The sequence below is a fragment of the Ornithorhynchus anatinus genome, chromosome 11 (assembly GCF_004115215.2).
Source record: "Ornithorhynchus anatinus isolate Pmale09 chromosome 11, mOrnAna1.pri.v4, whole genome shotgun sequence".
NCBI lineage: Eukaryota > Metazoa > Chordata > Mammalia > Monotremata > Ornithorhynchidae > Ornithorhynchus > Ornithorhynchus anatinus.
Window position 1 is genome coordinate 4,402,339 of NC_041738.1, and position 23,259 is coordinate 4,425,597.

Genomic DNA, 23,259 nt, shown 5'->3' on the forward strand with positions numbered 1-23,259 from the left:
CCAGGAGAGATGGGTACATTTCAGATCGACCAAACGTGCCTATTGATAAAATGGGACTAGAGACACGGGGAGTCGCTGGAGTCGAAATCCATCGATGGGTTTTACTGAGTGCTTACTGAGGGCAGGGCACTCTACTAAGCGATTGGGAAAGTACAGTATAATAGAGTCAGTAGGCATGACCTTGCCTGCAAGGAGCTTACGGTCTGTAGAGGGATACAGACATTACAGTACATTCTGGATAGGGGAAATAGAGTATAAGGATATCGCAGAAGTGCGATGGAGCTGGGGTGAGTCCTAAAGTGCTTATTAAAGTGTAAATCCAGGGAAGGAACTCTCGTTTTAATAATAATGGTAATAATAATAATTGTGGTATTTGTTAAGGGCTTATTATGTGCCATGTACCGTTCTATGCGCTGGGGCAGATATAGTCCCCATTCTACAGGGGCTCAAAGTCTTAATTCCCATTTTACAGATGAGATAACTGAAGCCCAGAGAAGACTATACACGGCAAAGCGTATAGTCGAGGAGACGGGAGGGCAGATAGGGGAAACGAGGGATTAGTCACCGAAGACCTCTTGGAGGAGGTGGAAGAGAAGCAGCGTGGCTCAGTGGAAAGAGCCCGGGCTTGGGAGTCAGAGGTCATGGGGTCGAATCCCGGCTCTGCCATTTGCCAGCTGTGTGACTGTGGGCAAGTCACTTCACTTCTCGGTGCCTCAGTTACCTCATCTGTAAAACGGGGTTGAAGACTGTGAGCCCCACGTGGGACAATCTGATTCCCCTGTGTCTACCCCAGCGCTTAGAACAGTGCTTGGCACATAGTAAGCGCTTAACAAATACCAACATTATTATTATTAATGTTAGTAAGGCTCTGAAGGTGGGCAGAGGGGTGGGTTGTCGAGTATGAAGGGGGAGGAGGTTCCAAGATCAGAGGGAGGACGTAGGCCAGGGGTCGGTGGTTGGTGGGACTGACAAGGTCAAGGTCCCGAGAGTAGGTTGGCGTTAGGGGAGTGGAGTGTGTGCGCTGGGTTGTACGTGTTTGCGAGGGGCAGGAGGGAAGACTAGAGAAACAAGTAACGGTGGTCTCACCTTGACCAAGAGGCCACAAAGAGGGAGGCCCCTCTATAAGCAGCTCGCGGAGGCCCTGACCCATACCGCCTGAGATGCCCCGAGGCTGATTACAGAAGCAGCTTGGCCTAGGGGAAAGAGCCTGGGCCTGGGAGTCAGAGGACATGGGTTCTATTCCCAGTTCTGCCACTTGTCTGCTGTGTGACCCTGGGCAAGTCACTTCACTTCTCTGTGTCTCTCAGTGACCTCATCTTTAAAGGGGGATTAAGACTGTGCTCCCCATGTGAGACAGGGACTGTATCTACCCCGGCGCTTAGGTCAGGGCTCGGCACATAGTGCTTAACGAATATCGTAACCAGTATGGTAATAATAATAATAACAATAATAATAATAAAAATAAAATGAGAGTTCCTTCCCTGGGTCTACAGTGCTTTTACGTCACAGAAACTGGGTGGTAGTCCTAGGGAAATTTTTTACAAAAAATTGCAGAGCAATTTCTGCTCAGCTCCCGACTGCTCGCTGCAATCAGCAGCGTGGCTCAGTGGAAAGAGCATGGGCTTTGGAGTCAGGGCTCATGAGTTCGAATCCCAGCTCTGCCACTTGTCGGCTGTGTGACTGTGGGCAAGTCACTTAACTTCTCTGTGCCTCAGTTCCCTCATCTGTAAAATGGGGATTAAGACTGTGAGCCCCATGTGGGACAACCTGATTCCCCTATGTCTACCCCAGTGCTTAGAACAGTGCTTGGCACATAGTAAGCGCTTAACAAATACCAACATTATTATTAATCTGACTCCCAGATTCACCTCTTCCACCAACGGCTGCAGCAAATCAAAGAATCCACTCACCGAGCCCAATTCCTGTCCAAGAGCGGCATTCACTACTCCTTTGAGGATGTATTCCTGGAAAAGTCGGAGATAGAAGGGGTGACAAACACAGGAGGGACAGCCAGCTTTCAAATTCTGCACATATAGTAATATTTCTTAGCGCTTACTGTGTGCAGAGCACTACTAAGCACCGGGAGAGACTATACAGATGGGAATTAATCGTGGCTCCTATCTCACAATCACCATCTAGGTGGGTTGTTTTGATTTAAATATGGCCCTGGCCCTCCGAGGGCTTACGACATTGGGGGGACGAAATGGAAATTATAGTTACAATATAAATGAACCAGTGTCGTACGGTTGTCGCGCTGACCAATTGTGTGTGATGCGCTTTGACACTGCCTTATGATCTGAGGGCCAATGTAGGGTTTGGGCTATAGTTATTAGTTTCTCAGGGTAATAGAGGGAGAGCTGGGAATCAAAATTTCTGGGGATTTGGAGGACTGAAGAGGGGTCGGGCAAGTGAGCTTGTTTATTTATGATGGTATTTGTTAAGCACTTACTACGTCCCAGGTACTGGACTAAGCACTGGGGTAGATTCGAGTTAATCAGACGGGACAAAATCCATGTACCACTTGGAACTCACAGTCTTAATCTCCTTTTTACAGATGAGGTCACTGAGGCTCAGAGAAGTGAGTGACTGCCCAAGGTCACACAGCAGACAAGTGATGGAGCAGGGATTAGAATCCAGGTCCTTCTGACCCCTAAGCCCGTGCTCTAGGCCATACTGCTTCTCAGTTTTGAAGGGAAGGCAACTCTGGGAAAAGCAGAGAGCTGATCCGTGGATTTGGAGGCTCTCTTGAGTCTTGACTTAGAGCCCAGGGAGGAATGAAGACGCCTGATGAGAAGCAGCGGGGCCTAGTGGATAGAGCCTGAGCCTGGGAGTCAAAAGGACCTAGGTTCTAATCCTAGCTCTGCCACTCACCTGCTGTGTGACTTTGGGCAAGTTACTTCACTTCTCTGTGTCTCAGTTATCTCATCTGTTAAATGGGGATTAAAAGCATAAGCTCCACGTTGGACATGCACTATGTCCAACCTGAGTATCTACCCCAGCACTTGGTATAATGTCTGACACATAATAAGCGCTTAATCAATACCATTTAAAAAAAAAAGAGTCCCAAATAGACCTCCACTTCATCTTCAGAATTTAGGAACATTACCTTGGCTATTTATCTTACCTAAGAAAGGAGGGGATTTAGTTTTATCTTTGCAGGCTTATTTACTTGAGGGCCTTGGGCTACTATTAGGTTCATTCAAACATATTTACTGAGACTTACTGTGTGCAAAGCACTTTATTAAGCGCTTAGGTTGCCTTCTAAGATCAAGGTGATTATTGTCTTCCAGCTTGAGACAGATGCTCTCCTTCTCACCTCTGGAAACACACCCTTGGGGGACACACCCTAAAATCTCCCAACTGGGGCAGCCTCTAGCTCCTCCGTCCAGCCCCACATGGGACCCGTTTGGCTTGAATCCACCCCAGTGCTTAGTATAGTGCCCGGTACCTAGTGAGCGCTTTACAGATACCATAATTATTATCAGGAGACTCACCTCAGGTCACCCCACCCTCTGGTAAACCCACCTTCAGAATCTCCAATGGGGAAGGGGTGATCACCCCTCTCCGCACCAAGGACGACCACCCCTCCTCCAGTAGCTCCCCTCGGCTCTCCATCCCTCTAATTGTTCCAGTCTTTCCCTCTGGCCCTCCGATTATTTTAATAGACGTCGGGAGGTTAAAATAAGGCAGAAGAGTCGGCATTTCCAACAGCTCACCTGTGGAGTCGTAGGTTCGAGATCCTTAATCAGGTTATAAGCCTCTTGGACGTCATCTGAAATATCAAAGGGTCAGCGCATATAACCAACTACCTGAACTCAATCCATCAACGGTACCGTACTCTGCCCGTGGAAGGGTAAAACAGAAGCAACCACATTTCCTAGCCTCAAGGAGTTTGTAATCTAATGGCAGACAAACCTTATTTACCAACAGCGGGAGCAGGAAGAAGTACCGAGATAGAGCAGGAAACAGTACAAGCATATCAGGGTGAATGAGTTGAATAAGTAACAGAATATTCAGGTAAATGTGTAAATATCTGTAATTCTGTTGATTTATTTTGATGCCACTGATGCCTGTCTACTTGTTTTGTTTTGTCGTCTCTCTCCTTTCTCGACTGTGAGCCTAAATGACTTTATCGAAGACTTACTTTGTGGAAAACACTCTACTAAGCACTATAACGCAAGCGTGGCATTCTTGCAAAACCCAGCACTAAGGAAGACTCACCCTGTAGTACAGCTGTTTTTTCTGACGCCGCCCCACGATGAATCTCAGCAGGCTCGGGTTATCTGAAAAATGTTCCCTAGGTCCTTAATGGCCTTCTCGTCCCACTCGGTAGTAAGGCCACGAGTTATTGGCAGAACTGAGTGTCCGGGCTAATTTATTACTTTCGCATTCCGGGTTGGGAAAGTTTGAGAGCTAGGGCTTCAGGTTTCAAAGCGGAGCTGGGAGGAAGCGAAGAGTTGGGAGGAAGGGAAGTTATCTTAAAGGCTCGTGGAGAGGGTTGGAGGAGGAATGGATGGAAAGAGACCAGAGCAGACAGGTGGTGAGGAGTCGTTTAATGGAGCAGATGGGAGTATGGGAAGACACCTTAGAGGCCCGGGGAGAGGGATGGAGGGATAGAGAAGGAGGAATTTATTTATATTAATATCTGTCTCCCCCTGTAAACTGTAAACTCATTGTGGGCAGGGAATGTGTCTGCTTACTGTCATGCCGTACTCTCCCAAGCATTCAGTACAGTGCTCTGCTCATAGTAAGCGCTGAATAAATACGATTGACTGACCAGAGCAGAGTGGGGTCATTGAGTATAGCAGAGGGAGGGACCTGTGGGATTCCGATCTGGGTTTGTGTTGGCCCGGAGCACCGGGAGGAGAGACCGACCAGAGGAGTGAAGGACGGGAATGGAATGGAACTGAAAATTAGGATGGGAAAGGGGAGCGGGGCAGGTCCTAGTTGTTGGGCAAATAGCTGAAAATGGTTTGCCCTGTATAACCCTAGATTCTGAGGGAGTAAATAAGAGTTCCCGAGAATATAACCTCTATGGTATTCAGAGAAAGTCTAGAGAAGCTGAGGTCTAAAGGAGGAGGGAAAGAAACAATGTCTTCGTTTCGAGGTCAGACTGGAGCGGGATTAAGTGAGTTTTGTATATGTTAAGGTGGATGTCATGTCTATTTGGGAAGCTGGGCTTAGTGTGGGCACTAAGAGCCTGAGAAGCTGAATGGCCTACTGGTTAGAGCCCGGGTGTAGGAGTTAGAAGAACCTGGGTTCTAATTCTAGCTCTTCCACTTGTCCGTTGTGTGACCTTGGGCAAGTTACTTCACTTCTCTGAGCCTCAGTTCCCTCATCTGGAAAATGGGGCATAAGACTGTGAGCCCCAAACGGGACAGGGACTGTGTCCGACCTGATTAGCTTGTATCTACCCCAGAGCTTAGAAAAGTGCCTGGTACATAGTAAGCACTTAACAAATACCACTTAAAAAAAAAAAAGGAATCTAAGAATAGAATTTTGGACTTAGATTAAGGAAGGCATGCCTCACCTGATTCAAAGGGAGGATCAGGAAGGAGGTTACCCAGGGTCAATTTGAAGGTGAGCTTATGGATTTATTTATTTATTATGGTATTTATTAAGCATTGACTACGTACAACACATTGCAAGAAGCGCCGGGGTAGATTCACATTAATCAGATTGGACAGAGTCCACATCCCACATGGGGCTCACAGTCTTAATCCTCATTTTACAGATGAGGTAAACTGAAGCCCAGGCACTGCACTACTACTATTACTACTAATAATTATATGTTAAGCGCTTAGTACATGCCAGGCACTTTATTAAGTGCTGGGGTAGTTATAAGATAGATATAAGTCCATGTCCCACATGGGGTTCCCGGTCTCAGTCCCCATTTTACAGATGAGGTAACCGAAGTCCGGAGAAGCGAAGTGACTTGCCCGAAGGCACCCAGCAGACAAGTGGCGGAGCCAGGATTAGAACCCAGGCCCGGGATCTATCCACTAGCCCATGCTGCTTCGCAAAGGCCACCTGGCAGAGGAAGGGAGGAGATGTCACTGGGGGCGTCAAAACTCCTTCTTTTGTCATTAGCCTGTATGTCCCCCAGTGCTTAGTACAGTGCCTGAAACGTAGTAAGTACTTAAGAGATACCATAAAAAAGCATCTCCGGCCGTTAATGCTTGACAAGGCATCCTGACGAGTCCAAAGGCTTTAAACCATCCCAGCCTGGTTAAAAATAGGGGCCAAGGAAGGAACATTTCAAATGGAAAGAGACTAATCAATCGTATTAACGAGGATACTTGTTAACGTTCACAATACCTTTGTGGGACAAGTTAAGAATCCATAGAAATAGATGCAAGAAAGCACCAGCTTTTGCACGGAACTCGATTAGGGGGGAGGACGGATGCAAAGACGCATGAAGGAGGGCGAGGCGGGAAATCTGCCGTGAGATCTGCCTCTCTCCTCCCAAGCGAGACCGAGAAAAAGCCTTCCTTACCCTGCCTGAGGTAGTAAATCACCAGATTGAGCCTGGCTTCTGGGATGACATCAACCAGGGGAGGGAGGATTTGCAGAGCACTCTCCCCTCCTCGGAAAACAACCTGCAGAGGAAGGGAAACCCGTCAGTGAGCAGGCATCCAGCGGAGGGGAGGACAGGGCAAAGGGGGAAGGAGACGTGTGGAAAAAAGCCAGCTTGACATCTCCACCCGAGCGTCAACAGTGTCTCGGTAGAGCGTCTTCAACTGCCGCACCGTGGGAGGCAGCGTGGCCTAACGGAAAGACCACGGACCAGGGAGCCAGAGGGCTTGAGTTCTAATCCTGGCTCCGCCACTTGTCTGCCGGGTGACCTTAGGCAAGTCACTTCACGTCTCTCTGCCAGAGCTACCTCATCTGGAAGATGGGGATGATATCCGAACACCTTCCTACCTAGACCGGGAGCTCCACGTGGGGACAGGTTGCCGTGTCCAAGCTGAGAACCTCGTAATTACCTCGGCGCTTACAACGGGGCTTGGGACATGGTAAGCGCTTAACAAATACAATAATGATAACAATAATAATAGTCGTAATAATAATAATAGCCGTCAAACAGGGATTCAATATCTGTTCTCCCTCCAAGACCGTAAGCCTAGTGTGGTACGGGGACTGGGTCCGATTCGATTATCTTGTATCTACTCCGGCGCTTAGTACGGTGCCTGGCACATAGTAAGCGCTTAATAAATACCATTATATATATACATATACATACATACATAAACGTACACATACATACAGGGATTGTCTCTATCTGTTGCCGAACTGTACATTCCAAGTGCTTAGTAAGTGCTCCGCGCACAGTAAGCGCTCAATCAATACTATTGAATAAATACATCCAAATGGTGGGCAGAGCAAGAACTGGGGGGGAGCTTTCCAGATGGCAGTAGATTGCTAATTGTCTAGTCCTCATTGTGCGGAGACACTAAACCAGGGGGAGAAGTCATATCCATCGGGGCGGGAAGTGATTATTTACCAGATTGTGCTTGATTAGCTCTTTTGCAAATTCGAAGGACGAGGAAGCGTTTTCCATCAGGCTCTTGAGCTCGGCCTGAAATGTTTACAGGAGAAAGGTTTACTTGGATCTACCCCAGTGGCCGGCACCTGACCAACCCCAGCGGTGCTCTTATTATTACCTCGGCGGCCTTGCCGTTGTAAAGTCGGAAATGGTTGCAGGCTTTGAGGTTGAGTGCGATGGTGCTGTCGGGGATTTGCTGAAGGTAGACAGCCAGGACCTCCTGAGACACGTCGTAGTAATCCAGCTTGTAGTAACAGAGGGCCACGTACACATTGAGGGCCAGGTATTCGCTTTGGAATGAGAGGGGAAAGGGTTAATGGACGGATGGATACCCGCCCCCACGCCCCCTCCACCCCCCAACCCCACCTCCTAATGTTGGTATTTGTTAAGCACTTACTATGTGCAGAGCACTGTTCTAAGCGCTGGGGGTAGATGCAGGGTCATCAGGTTGTCCCACGTGAGGCTCACAGTTAATCCCCATTTTACAGATGAGGTCTCTGAGGCCCAGAGAAGTGAAGTGACTCACCCACAGTCACACAGCTGACAAGTGGCAGAGCCGCGATTCGAACCCATGACCTCTGACTCCCAAGCCCAGGCTCTTTCCACTGAGCCACGCTGCTCCTACTGACCATGAATATGTGAACACATGAAACCATGAGTTCTATAGTCCTCTGATTACCCCCCTACTCACCCAGCCCCAGCTACTGACCCTGAACATGAGGGACTAGGAACTTTCAAGTCCTCTGATAAGAGCTATCCTGCAATCCTCTTTCTACAGACAGCTCAGGACAAGGGCAAGCTAGGCTTTTTGAGCTCCTCCCTCTGCCCCCCCGAGTTTGGCTGGCTCCCCGGAAAACACTGTCCATAACCTTGGGCTTCCTCGAGAAGCAGCTTGCCCTTAGTGGAAAGAGCCCAGGCTTGGGAGTCGGAGGACCTGGGTTCTAATCCCGGCTCTGCCAAATGCTTGCTCTGCGACCTTAGGGAAGTCGCTTCACTTCTCTGTGCCTCAGTTCCCTCATCTTAAAATGGGGATTAAGACTGTGAGCCCCATGTGGGACAGGGACTGTGTCCAACCCCGGAATATTTATATCCACCAGGGCTTAGTCCAGTGCCTGGTACATAGTAGAGGCTTAACAAAAACTATTATTATTATCATCATCCCAAATCTCCACTTTGACCCCAGAAACTCGGCATATGTTCCAAGCCAGAGTTTGCTTCAGGACCACATGGTCCGATTCTGCCTGGGCTTCTTCCAAGGGTGGGGAGGTGGGATAAGCGTTTCGTTTCTTCACGCTACCTACGGCCGTACCACCCTGATCTCATCTGATCTCAGAAGCTAAGCAGGGTCGGGCCTGGTCAGTAGAGAAGCAGCGTGGCTCAGTGGAAAGAGCCCGGGCTTAGGTGTCAGAGGTCCTGGGTTCTAATCCCGGCTCTGCCACTTGTCAGCTCTGTGACTGTGGGCAAGTCACTTCACTTCTCTGTGCCTCAGTTACCTCATCTAGAAAATGGGGATTAACTGTGAGCCTCACGTGGGACAACCTGATGACCCTGTTTCTCCCCCAGCACTTAGAACGGTGCTCTGCACACAGTAAGCACTTAACAAATACCAACATTATTATTATTACTTAGATGGACGACATCCTGGGAATCCCGGCAGCTGCAGGCTTTTATCCTCTAGACCGTAAGCTCGTCGTGGGCGGCGAACGTGCTGAGCTCTTCTGAGCTCCTAATGCAGTGCTCGGCACGCAGCGCTTAATAAACACGACTGACTGACGGACTGACACTATTTTCTACCCTCTGGGAAAGATATTTTGGAGGAGGGAGGCAGGGTCCGAACCGGTTATCCAGCAGGATGCGCTTGTAGATGTCGATGGCCTCCTGGTAGTGGGAACGCATGTAGTGGATGGATGCCAAGCTGAGCTGATCTTCGGTGATGTCCTGGAGATTCTGATGGAAGCTCATCAGCTTCTTCTCGTCGTTGAACTGAAGGGAATGGGAAGGGAAGAGGGAGAGACCCCCTCAGTCTCTAATTGGGGATAGTTTGGAGGCGTCAGTGACATTTTTGAGCGCTTATTGTGTGCAGGACACTGTTCTATATGCTTGGGAGAATACAATGTAATAATCAACAGACACATTCCTCGCTCGTACGGGACGGGGTGGATCCCGGGAGGAAGAATTTACAGAACCACGTCAAGAGTAATGTCTTGACTCTAATCCCGGCTCCGCCACTTGTCTTTTGTGTGACCTTTGTGTGAAAAGAGTGCAGGCTTGGAAATCAGAGGACCTGGATTCTAATCCCGGCTCCACTCTTTTTCTGCTGAGTGATCTTGGGCAAGTCACTTCAATTCTCTGGGCCTCAGTTATCACATCTGTAAAATGGGAGCTAAGCCTGTGCGCCCTATGTGCGACGGGGACTGTGTCCAACCTCATTAATCTGTATAATAATGTGGCATTTGTTAAGCACTTACTATGTGCAAAGCACTGTTCTAAGCGCTGGGGGGACACAAGGCAATCAGGTTGTCCCATGTGGGGCTCACAGTTTTGTGGTTTTTTTAATACCCATTTTACAGATGAGGTAACTGAGGCTTGGTTAAGTGACTTGCCCAAAGTCACACGGCTGACAAGCGGTGGAGCTGGGATACGAACCCATGACCTCTGACTCCCAAACCCGGGCTCTTTCCACTAAGTCACGCTGCTGTGTCTACCCCAGCATTTAGTACAGTGTTTGGCATATAGTAGGTGTTTACCAAATACCATAAAAAAAAAAATCTAAGGAAACTTTCAAACTCCAAACACAGTGAGAGGGAGGGAGAGAGGCAGAGTCCCGGATAAAAAAGCGGCAGATTCAATACCATCTTAACGTAGGACGGAAGGGACCTGGTCACTGAACAAAGTGCTTAGTACATAGTGCTTTGTACTGAGCAAAACTCATGAAATACAGCTGATGGATTGAGCGGGGGTTGGCCAACAGGCTCGGAAAGGATTTCAAGTGATTCTAGCTGAATCCTATCATTGCTCTGAATTGCTTCTCTCTATGCCACAAATTCCTATGTCAGAGAGGGTAGATGGGTAAGAGGAAGAGAGGACAAAAAAATCAAAATGGAGAAAGACTTTTCTTTATGGAACATGTTCACCACTTACTATGTGCCAAGCACGGTATTAAGCACTGGGATACAAGCTAATCGGGTTGGACAAGTCCCTGTCCCACCTGGGGCTCACGGTCTTAACCCCCATTTTACGGATGAGGTAACAGAGGCGCAGAGAAGTGAAGTGACTTGCCCAAGATGACACAGCAGACAAAGAGTGGAGCCGGGATTAGAATCCGGGTCCTCTGATTTCCAAATCTGCGCTCTTTTAATGTTGGTATTTGTATTTGTTAAGCGCTTACTATGTGCAGAGCACTGTTCTAAGTGCTGGGGGAGAAACAGGGTCATCAGGTTGTCCCACGTGAGGCTCACAGTTAATCCCCATTTTCCAGATGAGGGAACTGAGGCACAGAGAAATGAAGCGACTTGCCCACAGTCACACAGCTGACAAGTGGCAGAGCTGGGATTCGAACCCATGATCTCTGACTCCCAAGCCCGGGCTCTTTCCACTGAGCCACGCTGCTCCACAGTCTTTTTCTCAGTTTTTTTAAAAATGGTATTTGTTAAGCGCTTTTTATACGCCAGGTATTGTACTAAGCACTGGGATGGATACCAGATAATCAGGTTGGACATAGCCCACGTCCCACAAAGGGCTCACAGTCTTAATCCCCATTTTACAGATGCTTAGTACAGTGCAGGACAAACAGGAAATGCTTAAAACACCACAATTATCGATTACTAGAGATTTTTAAAAGGTGTGGAATTATCCCGGTTTTCAGGTGGAGACACAGAGAGATGTCAACTGATTTGCCCAAGATCATGCAGTTAATAGTGGCAGAGGGAGGTTTAAACTCAAGCATCTTAAAATAATAAGAATCATGGCATTTGTTAAGCGCTTACTCCGTATCAAGCACTGTTCTAAATGTTGGGGTAGAGACGAGTTAATCAGATTGGACCCAGTTCCTGTCCCACGTGGGGCTCACGGTCTTAATCCCCATTTTGCAGATGAGGTAACTGAGGCCCAGAGAGGTGCAGTGATTTGCCCAAGGTCACCCAGCAGACAAGTAGCATCCAACATCTCTCCACGGTCAGGCCACGCTGTCTCTTTGGAATTGAAGTTTTGCACCCCTGAAGGATCCAGAAGTTGCTGGCTTAACCTGCCTAGAGTCAAACTGATGCTTGGCTGATTTTAAAGATTTCACTCCTTGTTTGGAAGTTGGGATCCAGTTTCCAATTCTCCCATTGTGGTGCCGTGTGACGTCACGGAAAGACATTTCTCGTCTCTGCTATTCCGCTTTGTTACACAGAATGCCATTCACTGTATGGTACGTGTTTGTCTGGCAAGCCGGCAATGGTTGGCCTGAAACAACCGGCGATCTTTGGAACGAACTCTGTCACTCACTCCTGTCGGAGAGGAGTGATCCCTGAACACTTACCAGATCTTAGGACCGATGGTGTTTATGGAGAAGGAAAAGAACAAAGACACATTTATCCAATTGCATTTCGGCGTAGCTTGAACGCACTCAGAAACAGAACTGCCCACCCGAAATCTTAAAGGAGCCACGTACTTCTTTTCCTTAGAAATCTCGGTTTAACAGAGGGAGACGCGATGGAACACGACCGATTGAAAAAAAACCCCACAAAGGGCTGCTTAATCAAAGATACGATCTTAACGGGACGTTAACAGGAATGAAGTATTCACCGCAAAAATCGCGTGAGAGAAGCAGCGTGGCTCAGTGGAAAGAACCTGGGCTTGGGAGTCAGGGGTCATGGGTTCGAATTCCGGCTCTGCCACTTGGCAGCTGTGTGACTGTGGACAAGTCACTTCACTTCTCTGTGCCTCAGTGACCTCATCTGGAAAATGGGGATTAACTGTGAGCCTCACGTGGGACGACCCGATGACCCTGTATCTCCCCCAGCGCTTAGAACAGTGCTCTGCACATAGTAAGCGCTTAACAAATACCAACATTATTATTATTATAAGCTCCCACAATCAGAATATCCCCTTTCCTGGATGCTGTGCATCATTTTCCAATCTGTCTGGGTTTTGCCATTGCCAAGGCCAAACTTTCAGAAAAATAAGATGTTTCTTCAACACCCCCCGGCCCTGCAGTCATGGACCCCCGGCTTTCTTTTCCAAGAACGGGATCGATAAACATTAAAGTTTAGGCCTCGGACGAAAACCAAAAGAGAAGCAGCGTGGCCTAGTGGATAAAGTCAGTCAGCCGGTCAGTCAGTCAACTATATTTATTGAGCGCTTACTTTGTGCGGAGCACCATACCGAGGGCTCGGACGCGGACAATAGAACGAACACGTTCCCTGCCCACCTTGATGTTGTTGGTCTGGTGAAAGCGGGAAGAGAGGGAAGAAGAAAGACGAACAATTACCTTATGAGCCAAGTGGAAGAGCAGGCGGGTCTGAAGTCGGCTTTTTGGAGCTGAAAGCAAGGGAGAATTAGAGGATTAGTCGCTCCGCACTTGGACCCCAAAGAAGCAGCGGGGAAGCCGCGTTCCCTCAATCCCCACATCCCACTCTCCACCCTCAACTATCACCTCCTGTAGCCTAGAGGATGTTGCTTCCAGCCTGATTTTTTTTTTAAATGGCATTTGTTAGGTGCTTACTACGTGCCAAACACTGTACTAAGTGCTGGGGAAGATACAGTATAATCGAGTTGGGCACAGGCCGTGTCCCATACGGGGCTCACGGTCTTAATCCCCATTTTACAGATGAGGGAAGTGAGGCCAAGAGTGACGTGACTTGCCCGAGGTCACAGAGCAGACCCGCGGTGGGGCTGGGATTAGAACCCAGGTCCTCTGACTCCCAGGCCCGGGCTCTTTCCACCGGGCTACGCTGTTTGTCTGGGACTCAGTTTCCTCATCTGCAAAATGGGGATAAAAACCTGCTCTCCTCGTACTTAGACTGTGAACCCCACATGGGACCCGATCGTCTAGTACGAACACCAGTGCTTAGTACAGTGTTTGACACACAGTAGGAGTTTAACAAATGCCACAATCATCATTACTATTATAGAGACCTAGTAGGTGGAACACGGTCTGGGAGTCATAAGGACCAGGGTTCTAATCCTGCCTCCTCCGCTTTCTTCCTGTCTGAATTTGAGTGAGTCATTTCCACTTCCTCTGCGCCTCAGTTCCCTCATCTGTAAAACTGGGATTAAGACTGTGAGCCCTATTTGGGAGAGAGACCGAGTCCAACCTGACTGCCTCGTACCTGCCCCAGCGCTTAGAACAGTGCCTGGCACACAGTAAGCGTTTAATAAACCCCACTGCTATTATTACTGCCTTCAGATCATTCATATCTGTAATTTATTTATTTATATTAATGTCGTCTCCCCCTCTAGACTGTGAGCTCGTTGTGGACAGGGAATGTGTCTGGTTACTGTTGTGCCGTACTCTCCCAGATGCTCAGTACAGCGCTTGGCACACAGTGTTCAGTAAATACGATCGAATGAATGAATTTATTCCTTCTCAATGAAACCGCGACTGAGAATGGCCCTGTCCGCCAGTAACTGGGTGGTCTTCGTCCCCCAGCTGCAGCCCCCGCAGCCCCGTGTCCTCTCCCTTAGCCGTGGGTTTGGGGTTTCCGTAGCCCTCTCCCCACCCCGGGAGATCTGCCCACTCCTTGAATTAGAAATGACACTTTTTAGTGGGATTCGTTAAGCGCTTCCTATGTGCCAAGCACTGTACTAAGTAATGGGGTGGATACAAGCCAACCTAACAGGCCAGAGTCCCTTTCCCATACAGGGCTCACAGGTTCAATCCCCATTTTCCAGGTGAGGTAACTGTGGCACCGAGAAGTGAAGTGACTGTGGCGGAGCGGGGATTAGAATCCAGAGTCTTCGGGCTCCCAGGTCTGTGCTCTTGGGGAGGAGTAACACGGCCTAGTGGATAGAGCGCGAGCCTGGGAGTCAGAAGGTCATGGGTTCAAATTCCGGCTCCGCCACTTGCCTGCTGTGTGACCTTGGGCAAATCACTTCGCTTCTCTGGGCCTCAGTTCCCTCAGCTGTTAAATGGGGATTGAGACTGTGAGCCCCTTGTAGGAAACGGGCTGTGTTCAACCCGATTTGCTTGTATCCACCCCAGCACTTAGTCTAGTGCCTAGCATACAGTAAGCGATTAACAAATACCATAATAATCATAATTATTCTTACTATTAGTATTATTGCCCACTAGGCCGTGCTGCTTCTCTTCTGGCAGGAAATCGGATAAATATGTACTGTTCCAGACCAGCTGCAGTTCTTATTCCTGGTCTCCGTTAAGACGGGCCCAGCTTCCATCTCAGGCCAGATGCTTTCAAAGTTTTATCCCCCTCTACTCCTCTGCAGAGGTTTTGCTTGCTTCACCTAAGTGAAGCCGTTGGGGCTTTTGTGAAATAGTGTGGCCTAGTGGCTAGATCCTGGGCGTCAGAAGGATCTGGGTTCTAATTCCACCTCCATCACTTATCTACTGTGTGACTTTGGGCGAGTCCCATAACTTCTCCATGCCTCAGTTACCTCATCTGCAAAATGGGGATTAAGACTGTGAGCCTGATGTGGGACAGGAACTGTGTCCAACCAGATTAGCTTGTACCTACCCCAGCCCCTAAAGCATTGCTTAGCACACAGGAAGCGCTTAACAAATAATAATGTTGGTATTTGTTAAGCGCTTACTATGGGCCGAGCACTGTTCTGAGCGCTGGGGTAGATATAGGGTAATCAGTTCGTCCCGCATGAGGCTCACAGTCTTAATCCCCATTTTCCAGATGAGGAAACTGAGGCACCGAGAAGTGAAGTGACTTGCCCAAAGTCACACAGCCGACAGGTGGCGGAGCCAGGATTCGAACCCATGACCTTTGACTTCTAAGCCTGTGCTCTTTCCATGGAGCCATGCTGCTTAATTATCATTATTATTACCCATAAATGATAGATAAAACATTACTGATTTAGATTAACGTCTGCCTCCCCCTCTAGACTGTAAGCTCGTTGTGGACAGGGAAAGCGCCAGCCAACTCTGTTGTACCGTACTCTCCCGAGCGCTCGGTCCAGTGCTCTGCACGCAGTAAGAGCTCAATAAATATCACTCCTGGATGGGCGGTTCCCCCCCAGAGAGGTGACAGACGGCTCCCGGAGCCCCGCTCACCTTTCAGCGCGGCTGCTTCGGCCTGCTTGTACATCCCGAGGAAGAAATAGGTGCAGGCCAGGTTGACCCAAACGTCCGGATTGCAGTTTGCCTCTTTGGTCACGGTCTCGTACTCCTGAAAGATGGAGGGTCTCTCTTTATTATTGTATTGTACTCTTCCAGGCGCTTAGTACAGTGCTCTGTACACAGTAAGGGCTCAATAAATACGACTGAATGAATGAATGATGGTCAACAGCTATCACAGTCTTGATAGCAATCAAATAGCAGAGTGCTCTGCACACAGTAAGTACTCAATAAATCCGACTGAATAAATGAGTGAATATAAATGTATTCAGAAGTTCTTTTCCTGTTCTTTATCAAGACAGTTTACCTCTCAGTCATCCCCATGGACCAACCATTTTTTGATATCTTTTATTTACTCACCTCCAAGGCTCGTTTATAGTCTCCCAAGTGAAAGGCAAAGTATCCAATCCACAGATCAGAATCCTCATTTTGCTCTCCCCCGTGACGTTTGAACTCCAAGGTTATGCATATGTTGAAACAAACAAAAAAAAAGGAAAGGCAAAACTCATTTTTGGAAAAAAGTGGATGTTTTACTAGGGCACGTGTGGGAAAAATTTTACAAAATGGCTGACTCTGCTGTGCTGGCAAACGCCAGTACCCAAATAGATGACAAAGGCTGTTGACTGTTAGCTAGTTGTGGGCCGGGAAGGTGTCTATCAAATCTGTTGTGTTGTCACTGCCAATTACTTAGTACAGTGTGCTGCGACACACTCAAGAAATACTATTAGCTGACCACTGATGGATTGGTTTTAATTCAGAAACAGTGTGACCTAAGGGGAAGAACAGAGGCCTGGAAGTCAGAGGACCTGAGTTCTAATTCCGGCTCCACTCTTGTCTGCTATGCGACCCTGGGCAGGTCACTTCACTTCTCCGTGCCGTCGTTACATCATCTGTAAAACAGTGATGACGACTGTGATCCCCACGTGGGACGTGGACTGGGTCCAACCTGGTTAGCTTGTATCTATTCCTGGTGCTTAGCACAGTGTCAGTGCTTAACAGATACCTTAAAAAAATTGGTTCTTGCTTTATTGTGCGTTTCTCCTCCAAAGTCATTACCTCGAGTAAGGTGATGGCGCCAGTGAAATCCCTTTGTAATAACAAGTCTTCCAGCTTGGGAATTTTCCTCCCTTTCTTCTTGTATTTGTCCACCTGCTGGAGGTCACTTCCTACAGCCGGCTTGGCCCGTGACAGTATCTAAGAAGGAAAGCACAAAGACAACGTCAACTTCATGCATTCATTCAATCAATCGTATTTATGGAACCCTTACTGCGTGCAGAGCACCGTACTAAACGCTCGGGAGAGTAAAAATACACATTCCCTGCCCACAACGAGCTGACAGTCTTGGGGGGGGGACGGACATTGACACAAATAAATAAATGACAGGTTATGGTCATGAGTTCTGTGGGGCTTTGGGGGGGAAGAACAAAGGGAGCAGGTCAGGGCGATGCAGAAGGGAGAGGGAGAAGACAAAAGGAGGGGTTTAGTCTGGGAAGGCCTCTTGGAGGAGGAGGTGCGCCCTCAATAAGGCTCCGAAGGCGGGGGAGAGTCATTGCCGGTCGGACACCAGCTCTTCCGCTGCAAACAAGTCAGCAGCCCCGTTCACTTAATTAGAAGAATAAAATGAGAGCATTTTAATCAAAAGCTGGATCACAACTCCCAGGGCTGGACAGGAGTTCAACAGATCACCTGGTTGGGTCCTTCGTATCCACCCAGGAGACTGAGTGAACTATCCTTGGGTGTGGCTGCCTGGTCTTTCCTTAAAGATTTCAAAGGGCAAGGGTTCCACCTTTCCTGCAGAACCCCCATCCACTCTTTTATCTCTTGGATCCATCAAAACCTCCTTCTTAAAATGCCTCCTTTTTTAACGTGGATTATCGCCTCTTTTTCAGAAGAAATGGAGAACGACTGAGAAGCCTCCTCACAATAAAAACTTCCCGTAGCATGACCTAGTGGAAAAAGATAAGACTGAGAACCGGAGGACCTCAGTTCTAATGGGGGCTCCGCTACTTGCTGGCTGGGTGAACTTGGGCAAGTCATGACCATTACTGGACCTCAATTTCCTCATCTGGAAAATGGGGGTGAAATACCTGTGCTCCATCCCTGTTAGAGACTGTGCGCTCCATGTGGGGCAGGGACCGTGTCAGACTTGATCACCTCATTATTCAACACATTGTAACCTTGTAATTTCAAATTGTAAATTACTTGTCAAGCACAAGTGCTTGACACAGAGTAAACACTTAACGACTACCAGTGATTACTACAGGCTTTAAGACAGTTCTTTAATGCCACCAATCAGCCTTAGCTGCTCCACAAACCCCAGTTTCTTTAGCCTTTCTTCCTAGAGCCCATTTTCCAACTCTTTAATCACGAGATGGTCTCTTTACTCTCTTCACATCCTCTACAGCTTTTTTTTAGCAACCATACGGTGCTCTTACGAGGGAGGGTCTGACCAATCCATAGCAAAAATTGCTCCCAGTTCTTGAATAATAGATTCTTGCTGGGCCAGTCTCTTTTTTTAAATTTTTTTCCAGTGACAGCTCGATATTACCTACTCATAATTCATTTTCTGGTCAACTCTGACCCTCAGATCTTTGTCTGCTATATTTAGGCCTGGCCAGCTTTGCCCCAGCCTGAAATGAGAGTGTTTGAAGCCTGTCTCGTTCCTCTAGTCCCTTGCCAACCTATCACACCGCCCAGACTCCCCTTCCCCTTAACTCACACCCCTCTAAGCCTGTAGAGATACGGTTGATAGATTAAGATCTCTGCGGGCAGGGATTGTGTCTACCAATCGCATTCTCCAACTGTTTAGTACAGTGCTCCGCGAGCAGTAAGCGCTCAATGAATACGACCGGTCGATTGATTGATTTAACCAATAAATACGACTGAATGAATGAATGATGGTCAACAGCTATCACAGTCTTGATAGCAATCAAATAGCAGAGTGCGATGACTTGTCCCCCAAGCCGGTGCCTGTCCCGAGAGCGGCAGGCAAGCTCTACGTTGAGGGGCCGCCCTTTCCACAGGCCTCTGGCATTCATTCATTCAAGCGTATTTATTGAGCGCTTACTGCGTGCAGAGCGCTGTGGGAAGCGGTGCGGCTTAGTGGGTAGAGCAGGGGTTTGGGAGTCAGAAGGACCGGGTTCTAATCTAAGCTGTTCCACCAGCCTGTTGTAGGACCTTGGCCAGGTCACATTGCTTCTCAGTTCCCTCATCTGTAAAGTGGGAATTAAGGCTGTGAGCCCCACGTGGGACAGGGATTTTATCCAACCTGATTAACTTGTATTTACCCCAGGGCTTAGAATAACAGTAATTATGGTATTTGTTAAACGCTTACTAGGTGCCGGGCACCGTAATAAGTGCTGGGGTGGATAGGAGAAGCAGCATAGCTTCGTGGATAGAGTTCGGGCCTGGGAGTCAGAAGGTCCTGGGTTCTAATCCCGGCTCTGCCACCTGTCTGCTGTGCGACCTTGGGTGAGTCACTTCACTTTTTTGTGCCTCAGTTACCTCATCTGCAAAATGGGGATCGAGACTGGGAGCCCCATGTGGGGACAGGGGCTGTGTCCAACCCCACCCCATCTTAGTATCCACCCCAGCGCTTAGTACAGTGCCAGGCACAGAGTAAGCGCTTAATAAATACCAGAATTATTATTATTACAAGCAACTCGGCTTGGGCAAAGTCCCTGTCCCATGAGGGGCTCACAGTCTCAATCCCTATTTTAATAACAACAGTGACGATGGTAGTTGTTAAGCACTTACTGTGTGCCAACCACTGTTCTAAGCACCGGGGTAGACAGAGGGCAATCAGGTTGCCCCACCTGGGGCTTGCATCTTCATCCCCATTTTACAGATGAGGTAACTGAGGCCCAGGGACATGACGTGACTCACCCAAGGTCACACAGCAGACAAGTGGCGGAGCCGGGATTAGAACCCACGACCTCTGACTCCCAAGGCCGGGCTCCACCTACTAAGCCATGCTGCTTCTCACTCTTTACAGATCTTCCCCTTTTACAGATAACTGAGGCGTCGAGAGGTGATACGACTTGGCCCAGGTCACCCGGCAGAGGAGCGGCGGCGCTTGACACATAGAGAAGCAGCGTGGCTCAGTGGCAAGAGCCCGGGCTTGGGAGTCAGCGGTCATGGGTTCTAATCCCACCTCCACCACCCCCTCCACCTGGGTGACTTTGGGTCAGTCACTTCGCTTCTCTGGGCCTCAGCTCCCTCCTCTGTCAAATTCACTCACTCAGTCAATCGCATTTATGGAGCGCTTACTATGATAATAATAATGACGTTGGTATTTGCGAAGCGCTTACTCTGTGCAGAGCACTGTTCTAAGCGCTGGGGGAGATAGAGGGTCATCAGTTTGTCCCACGTGAGGCTCACAGTTAATCCCCATTTTCCAGATGAGGTCACTGAGGCCCAGTGAAGTGACTTGCTCACAGCCACCCAGCTGACAAGTGGCAGGGCAGGGATTCGAACCCATGACTCCCCAGCTCGGGCTCTTTCCATTGAGCTGTACTAACCGCTTGGATGGTACAATGGGGGTATCTGATAGAGACCATCCCCTGCCCAGTGGCGGGCTGCCAGTCCCAAAGGGGGAGACAGACACCAAAACAGGGCAAACCCAATGGGGATGGAGACTGGGAGCCGCACGGGGGTCCCCCCGATGACCTTCTATCCCCCCCAGCGCTTAGAACAGGGCTTAGCCCAGTGCAGGGGCTGCACCAATAGCATCACGGCAGGAGGGGGGTTGCTCATGATGCTGCTGCTGATTCCTCAGGGCTGGGGGGGAGGCCGTAGGAGAGTCAGCGGGGGGGTGGGCTGGGGTGGGGAGGATGGAGGGGCCCTACCATGATGGCGGCCCCGGCCCGGCCCGTCCTGGGTTCCCTCCGCAAGCTCCGTTGCCCGGGCAACCAACGGCCTGGACCAGCCGCGCCACCCCAAACCCCGCTCGACCGGAAACCGCCCCCCCGCCCTCTTGGTTCCGGCCCGTCCCCCCGAGAGGCGACCCTCCTCTTTTTAATGGAGAGCGCCCTCTCTTCCACTACGGAACGACCCCCAGCTTCCTTCCGAGTGGGTTTTCTCGAGGATGGAAGGGTTTTTTTCCCCTCAGAACGGGGTGGGGAATCTGCCGCGGGCGAGGTTTCCGGCGGGAGCGCTTTCCAGGGACGCACGGAGAAGGGACTTCCGGGGGCGTCTCCATGGCAACCGCGCGGGCGCGCAGTGGAGGGAGCTGGGCTGATGATTATAATAATAATAATGATGTTGGTATTAAGCGCTTACTCTGTGCAGAGCACTGTTCTAGGCGCTGGGGGAGATACAGGGTCATCAGGTTGTCCCACGTAAGGCTCACAGTCTTCATCCCCATTTTACAGATAATAATAATAATGTTGGTATTTGTTAAGCGCTTACTATGTGCCGAGCACTGTTCTAAGCGCTGGGGTAGACACAGGGGAATCAGGATGTCCCACGTGGGGCTCACAGTCTTAATCCCCATTTTACAGATGAGGTAACTGAGGCACAGAGAAGTGAAGTGACTTGCCCACAGTCACACAGCTGACAAGTGGCAGAGCTGGGATTCGAACTCATGACCTCTGACTCCAAAGCCCGTGCTCTTTCCACTGAGCCACGCTGCTTCTCTATGAGGTCTCAGATGAGGCCACTGAGGCCCAGAGAAGCCAAGTGACTTGCCCAGTCACACAACTGACACACGGCAGAGCCAGGATTCAAACCCATGACTTCTGACCCCCGCAGCCCGGGGTCTTGCCACTGAGCCACGCTGCTTCTCTGATGATATTTAAGCGCTTACTATGTGCAAAGCACTGTTCTAAGTGCTTGGGGAGGGGGATACAAGGAGATCAGGTTGTCCCACATGGGGCTCACAGTCTTCATCTCCATTTCACAGATAAGGGAACCGAGGCCCAGAGAAGTGAAGTGACTTTCCCAAAGTCCCCAAAGGATGGGGACCGGGAGGGGCCTTGGATCCGAGCGGGGAACTGGGGACCCCGACTTCCTGAGCTCACTGTGGGCAAGAGTGTCTGCTTGTTGACGATGCTATTTGTTAAGCGCTTACTATGTGCCAAGCTATGTTTTAAGCACCGGGGTAGATATAAGGTCATCAGGTTGTCCCACGTGGGGTGGGGGGGGGCACTACAGTCTTAACCCCCATTTTACAGATGAGGTCACTGAGGCCCAGAGAAGTGAAGTGACTTGCCCAAAGTCACTCAGCTGACAAGTGGCAGAGCCAGGATTAGAACCCACGACCTCTGACCCAAGCCTGTGCTCTTTCCACTAAGCCACACTTGTTTGCTTGTTTCTTGCTTGTTCTTATATTGTTCTCCTCCAAGTGCTCAGTATAGTGCTTTGCACACAGTAAGCGCTCAATAAATATGACTCAATCACTCAGTCGTATTTATTGAGCGCTTAGAGTTACTGAGTGCGCAGCACTGGAGAGTGGCTAGAGCCGGGGCCTGGGAGTCAGAAGGACCTGGGTTCTAATTCCGCTTCTACCGCTTGCCTGCTGTGTGACCTTGGGCAAGTCACTTCACTGGGCCTCCGTTCCCTCATCTGTAAAATGGGGATTGAGACTGTGAGCCCCATGAGAGACAACTTGCTTACCTTATATCTTCCCCAGCGTTTAGAACAGTGCTTGGCACATAATAAGCACTTTCATTACTGTTATTATTATTATGCCCTGTGCTGCCGGGGCTCAGGGGATTTAAGCGTCTCTAAACTGCTGATCGCCGGGAAGCTTAAATCCTTTTTAAGTCCTCTTTTCCCCGGCTCGCTCTCCCTTCTGCGTCATCCGTGCACTTGGATCTGTGACCTTGGACATTTGATATTCCCCCAAACCACAGCACTTATGTACGTACCTTTTCAATCGCATATTATCGATCATTTACTCATATGAACGTCCGTCTCCCCCTCAAGACCGTAAACTAGTTATGGGCCGGGGATGTGTCTGCTAATTCTGTTGCCCTGAGCTCTCCCAAGCACTTAGTACAGTGCTCTGCCCAGAGTAAGCGCTCAGTAAAGACCACTGATCGACTGACTAGACTTTGGGGGATCTGGTCTGCAGCGCCCTGAGGCTCCAATCAATTAAACCCCTTTAGTCAGTCAATCATATTGATCGATGTGTACGGAGCACCGTGCTAAGCACTTGGGAGAGGACAATCTAACAATCTGACACATCCCCTCCCCCCAGTGAGCTTACAATCTAGAGGGGGATATACGATTTAATGAGACCAGAGAGCGTCTCTGTCCCACCTGGGGTTCAGGGTCTAAGGGGAAGACAGAAGAGGTATTTAGTTCCATAAGGAAACTGAGGCAGAGAGGAGATAAGAGACTTGCTCAAGTCCCCTGGCCTGCCCAGGATTAAAACCCTCGCCTCCCCTTATTCCTGTGCTCTTGCCACTAAAAGCAACGCTGCTTC

The 23,259-nt window shown here is 49.3% G+C and overlaps 1 protein-coding gene across 3 annotated transcripts in view; it reads right to left on the bottom strand.

Annotated features, from left to right (window-relative positions):
- The window catches only part of TTC26 (tetratricopeptide repeat domain 26), a 39,415-nt gene that overhangs the window by 15,850 nt on the left and 306 nt on the right, over window positions 1-23,259 (bottom strand). For 2 of the 3 annotated variants that reach the window (XM_029074925.2, XM_029074927.2), the window contains exons 2-11: window positions 16,887-17,024; window positions 16,191-16,283; window positions 15,768-15,882; window positions 13,020-13,069; window positions 9,384-9,529; window positions 7,665-7,836; window positions 7,505-7,579; window positions 6,497-6,599; window positions 3,717-3,772; window positions 1,911-1,964 (exon numbers count right to left, since the gene is read on the bottom strand). In XM_029074925.2, the coding sequence (XP_028930758.1) occupies window positions 1,911-1,964; window positions 3,717-3,772; window positions 6,497-6,599; window positions 7,505-7,579; window positions 7,665-7,836; window positions 9,384-9,529; window positions 13,020-13,069; window positions 15,768-15,882; window positions 16,191-16,283; window positions 16,887-17,024 (1,002 nt within the window). Of the gene's footprint in view, window positions 1-1,910; window positions 1,965-3,716; window positions 3,773-6,496; window positions 6,600-7,504; window positions 7,580-7,664; window positions 7,837-9,383; window positions 9,530-13,019; window positions 13,070-15,767; window positions 15,883-16,190; window positions 16,284-16,886; window positions 17,025-20,677; window positions 20,740-23,259 lie in introns of those variants that run through there. The other variant, XM_029074926.2, reaches the window with a different exon arrangement.